At 35.7% G+C, this 4,708-nt stretch overlaps 1 protein-coding gene across 1 annotated transcript; it reads left to right on the top strand.

Annotated features, from left to right (window-relative positions):
* Window positions 1-1,623: 1,623 nt before the first annotated feature.
* Window positions 1,624-2,193, top strand: LOC131042503 (uncharacterized). The gene has a single exon (XM_057975818.1). It carries the CDS (start codon window positions 1,624-1,626, stop codon window positions 2,191-2,193), a length of 570 nt encoding a protein of 189 aa, XP_057831801.1.
* Window positions 2,194-4,708: the final 2,515 nt, after the last annotated feature.

Genomic DNA, 4,708 nt, shown 5'->3' with positions numbered 1-4,708 from the left:
CTTCAACAAAGATTTGTCTGTAAAACCCTTCCCGGTGACCAAAAGGCTTACTAGAACAAATGATAGCTCCCGAGTCATCAAATCTTGAACCAATTGATCATGATACACATCTGAATAGCATGAATGACAGATCCAAACCAATTCCACAAACCAAAGCATAACAGAGCATACTGGATCAATATCATAATCCAGCCGCTCTACAGGAACCTACCGGAAACTGGTAAACAACCAAAATAGCCGATGTTGCCATCAATGACAAAACATCAATGCAACACATAATCAATTCCTCCAATTTCCAATAGATACTAGTTCTCAAACCCTAGCTGTTTATACAATAGTCAATTACAAACATGACTTTCGGTTCTCCAAATATGATTTTGTTCAAGTCATAGACTCCTTATGATGTCATAAGAACACATTCCAAACCACAACACCTGACTTAACATGGATCACTACTGCAACCATCTCCTTCTTTGTTCCTGCTTACTGGTTCATTGTAACTTGGTAGTTTTTCTTTCCAACTCAATCCAATTCAATCCATTATTGGTTAGACTTAACCAGTAGACTTAGATGGCATACCAAGCATAAACAAACATGGACAAATATGGTTGCCATAAATGACAACATAAATAATTGATCATCAAGCATCATATCATAATTATATGATCATCAACAGTCCATCAATATATCATCACCAGTAGTCCTTTACTGGTACACCATCATCTCCACCAGTTATGCCAACATGCCAACAATCACACTTATTCATCTATATTGATGCAGAATAACAATGAAGGTATTGAATCACCAATTTCTTTTATGAGTTACCCTTTGAAAACTCATGAGTCAAAATTCTCTACAATGGAGAATCATGCCTTTATAGTAGTAAAAGCGGTAAAACATTTCAGATTCTACATTCTCAATTCTCATGTTATTTCTCTTGTTCCTGATACTATTGTCAAGTCTATTCTAACACAATAGGAATTTGGAACCAAAAGAGGCAACTGGGTTGAAAAACTTCAAGAATATGACATGGATATAAAGCCTACTAAGTTGGTTCCTAGTAAAGGCTTATGTCAGTTAATTGTTGATAATAAGTCTAATGAAGAAATAGTGCTTGAGAATGAAGGCATGAGCATAGATCTTCTGAAAGTTTTGTTCGTCAGCACCATGGATGAGTGGTATTCTGATTTAGCATACTTCCTTATGTATGGTGAGTGTCCTTCACATTTTTCACGCAATGAAAATTGTACTTTGAAGCTAAAAGCAGTAAAATTTGTCCTTTGGGACAATGGTTTGTATAAGAAAGGCATAGATAGCAATTTCTTATGTTGTGTTGATAAGGAACAAAAAGTTAGACTTCTTGAAGCATTTCATGATCTGGCTTGTGGAGGGCATTTTTCAGCTCCGATCATGGCACATAAAATTTTGCATGCATGATACTACTAGCCAACCTTATTTAAGGATGCATATAGCTGGTTCCACAAATGTGAGCAATGCCAGCAATTTTTTGGTAAGCCTAAGATGTTTTCTTTACCTCTTTGGCTAGTAGTAATTGAAGAGCCTTTTTATTAGTGGGGGCTAGAATTTGTTGGACTAGTGAATCCATCATCCAATGTAGGTCATATGTACATACTCACTGCAACAGATTACTTCACCAAATTGGTGGAGGTAATTCCCACTAAGCGAGCTACTTCAGTAGTGGTTTGTCTATTTTTGAAAGAAAACATTGTTTCAAGGTTTGGTGTTCATCGTAAGATAGTTACTGATAATGCTTCTTTCTTTTCATATTATGAGATCATTGAATTTTGTTTTGATCATGGTATTACCCTTTCACATTCATTTGATTATTATCCGCAAAGAAATGGTCAAGTTGAATCAAGCAACAAGAACTTGGTTACCATTATCAAGAAGCTTGTTGATAAGAAACAAAGGACTTGGCACAAAGCTCTTTTTGATGCACTTTGGGTGGATCGTATCACACCCAAGAGGGAAATAAACATGTCTCCTTTCCAACTTTTGTATGGGAAGAATGTCAAAATTCTTATCACATTGGAACTTCCATCTTTGAAGCTTGCCAAGGCTATTGAAGATGAGATCTACCAAAGTTTGCTTGATAAGCGGATCATGTTTCTTTCTCAGTTGGAAGAAGCAAGGGTTGAGGTGGTAGATCATATTTCTGCTCATCAAAGTTAGGTAAAGGTTTTATTTCACAAGAAGACAACATCTCATGAGTCTACAAAGGGTGACAAAAGGCAAACCCTAGTGTGGGATTATTACTCTCAGTTGATAATCATCAATTGGAGAAGTCATTTATGAAGGGTTAATGATGCTTCCTTTGCTGTATGGAAGTGATTATTTGATAAATAATTGCGGAAAAAGATACTTTCGGATGCAACATATAATAGTTTGTGAGTATGGATGTGTTTTCTTTCAATTTCCTACATTCACATACATCCATGTAGATTGTTTCACTGGTGAAACTTTTATACTTCCAAGGAATCCATCTGATAAAATCATTGTAATGGAGTTGTGTCGTCAGTTAGTATATGCACATGAGAGACAATATTTCTCACATAAGACTGGTCTCAAGTCCTCTCAGTCCATTGGTAGATATTTAGTGACTACTACCCTTAAAGACAAGAACATGGAAGAGGAAATGCAATGGGTTACAATGAGAAGGTTCAAAGCCCGCAATAACTTTGATTTCCGTATAATGAAGAATAAAATTCATAGGAATTATGTACATGTGCACCGATTAGAAGATGTCTAGGTGGATTGTAGAGATGAGGAAGATGTGAGGAGACTTAATTTCAGTCATCTCACACTTGAGTAGATTGAAAATCTGAATTTGGCTAAGATTTGAGATACATGGGAAGATACTATTGATGATATTGTGGATCCCATCTATTTCGAGAACAATATTGGTAATACTCCTCTTCCTCTTATTTAGTGGTCACAGAAACAAAATAAATCTATTTCTATGAGATTTGCTCCCATCATGACAAATACCAATCCATGGCTATTGAAGAAAGGTATAAGAATGAAGCAACTCTTAGTGATTTTTGGTGACGAGGAGGACAATGAAGGTCATGTGGGCAAGAATTCAAAAATGAGAACCAAGAATAAATAGGACTTATAGGAGCCACCACCAATTTCATCTCCCAAGTCAAAAGGGAAATGCCCAAAATACAAGATTACTATTAAAGGGCCAAAGAATGGAGAATCTTCTCAAGCTGCACATGAAGATGTTTCCAAGGATTCAACATTAAGAGAATCAAGAAAAGATCAAGAAGAGGGGGAAATATCACTTGAAGAAGAGATGCACGATGTGGGGGAATCAATTCCACCGTTAATTTTTACCACATCAGCAACAACATAGGTTCTCGCTTCAACTCAAGTAACCATTCATTCTATTGAGTTTGAATCAGAAGAGGAAGATGAAGAAAGAGACTATGAAGGATTGGACATTCTTGGGTCTGTTGGTTCCCAAAATCACAGATTGGAAAACTTAAGGGTTGCCAAATCCTCAAGCAGTCCAATCAACCTTGGCCAACGAATAGGGATAATCAAAGACTAAATCCCTCTGCACTTTAGGCTCCACTGAACCTAGGTGGGTATACCTCCCCCTCTCAAGCACAACAAGAGTTATTTTAAGTGGATTTAAACTTTGCTAAGACAACTCTTTGCAAGAATGGCAATAATTTCCTACTACTGCCGAGTGCTTTTATTTGAATGCATTTGAAATTGAAAACTAAATGTAAAAATAATTGTGTATAAAGAATGTTGTATTTTGGAAATAAAATGCTTTCAGGACATACAAGAAATATGCAATAGATTATTTCAAAAGGCTTTAGAAGAATGTTTCTCTCTCAAGGACCTTATGCGTATCAAATCAGAATCTCAGAGAATGAATAACAGACCAGTGCCTCTATCCAAGAATATATATGATACTTTGTGGACAAATAACTTTATCAACTCAGGAGATAATGTTAATCATCACTATAAAGGTTCAATATGTGTCACATAAACAATAAGAACCCAATCTCACATTTAATGTAACAACATGTGATTCACATTATAGCAAATCCTTAAACATATTTATCAAGAGGACAAAGAATATTTCATCAACACAAAAGTATACACTATATTTGAAGTAGAAACAACGAACCTTGTATATTAATCTCTGATAAATGACAACACACAAAAGCTACACTTGGAGATACTTCATTACAATTTGCTTGCACAAAATGATACTTCTTCTTCCTATAGACTTCCCTAATACAAATGACTTTCAATCCTTACAACAACATGATGTTCTATCAAAATCTCCCTCCTCCCAAACAAAATTACTCCCTATAAGTATGTCCATGAAAAGGCATATATGAAAGGACACACCCTTTCACACACAGGAGGGAGTTACAAACAGTTGCCCTCCAAAGGACACACCCTTTAGTTTAATAAATGATTACAAATAAGAACCTGTTACACCTAATTTCAAACTCGTCAGATTTTAATTTTTTGTGTTAATGAGGGTCAGAACAAGAACTCCCAAATCAATCACGCACCACCTTGATCAAGTTAGTGTTGACCCTTTCGGCCTTGTTGTCAAAATTGTCTAAATAACAAATTAGACGCCTTGGTCAAGTTTTTTTTTAAAAAAAATTGCTTTCATGGTGAAACCATTATAGTTTTTAGTGCCAGTTGCAAT

This window comes from Cryptomeria japonica, chromosome 1 (assembly GCF_030272615.1).
Source record: "Cryptomeria japonica chromosome 1, Sugi_1.0, whole genome shotgun sequence".
In the NCBI taxonomy this organism is placed as follows: domain Eukaryota; kingdom Viridiplantae; phylum Streptophyta; class Pinopsida; order Cupressales; family Cupressaceae; genus Cryptomeria; species Cryptomeria japonica.
Note: the sequence above shows the minus strand (reverse complement) of the source record. Positions and strands in the feature narration are given on the sequence as shown.

Coding starts and splice junctions, on each gene's coding strand:
- LOC131042503 (XM_057975818.1), top strand. CDS start 1,624: ATGTACATACTCACTGCAACAGATTACTTCACCAAATTGGTGGAGGTA.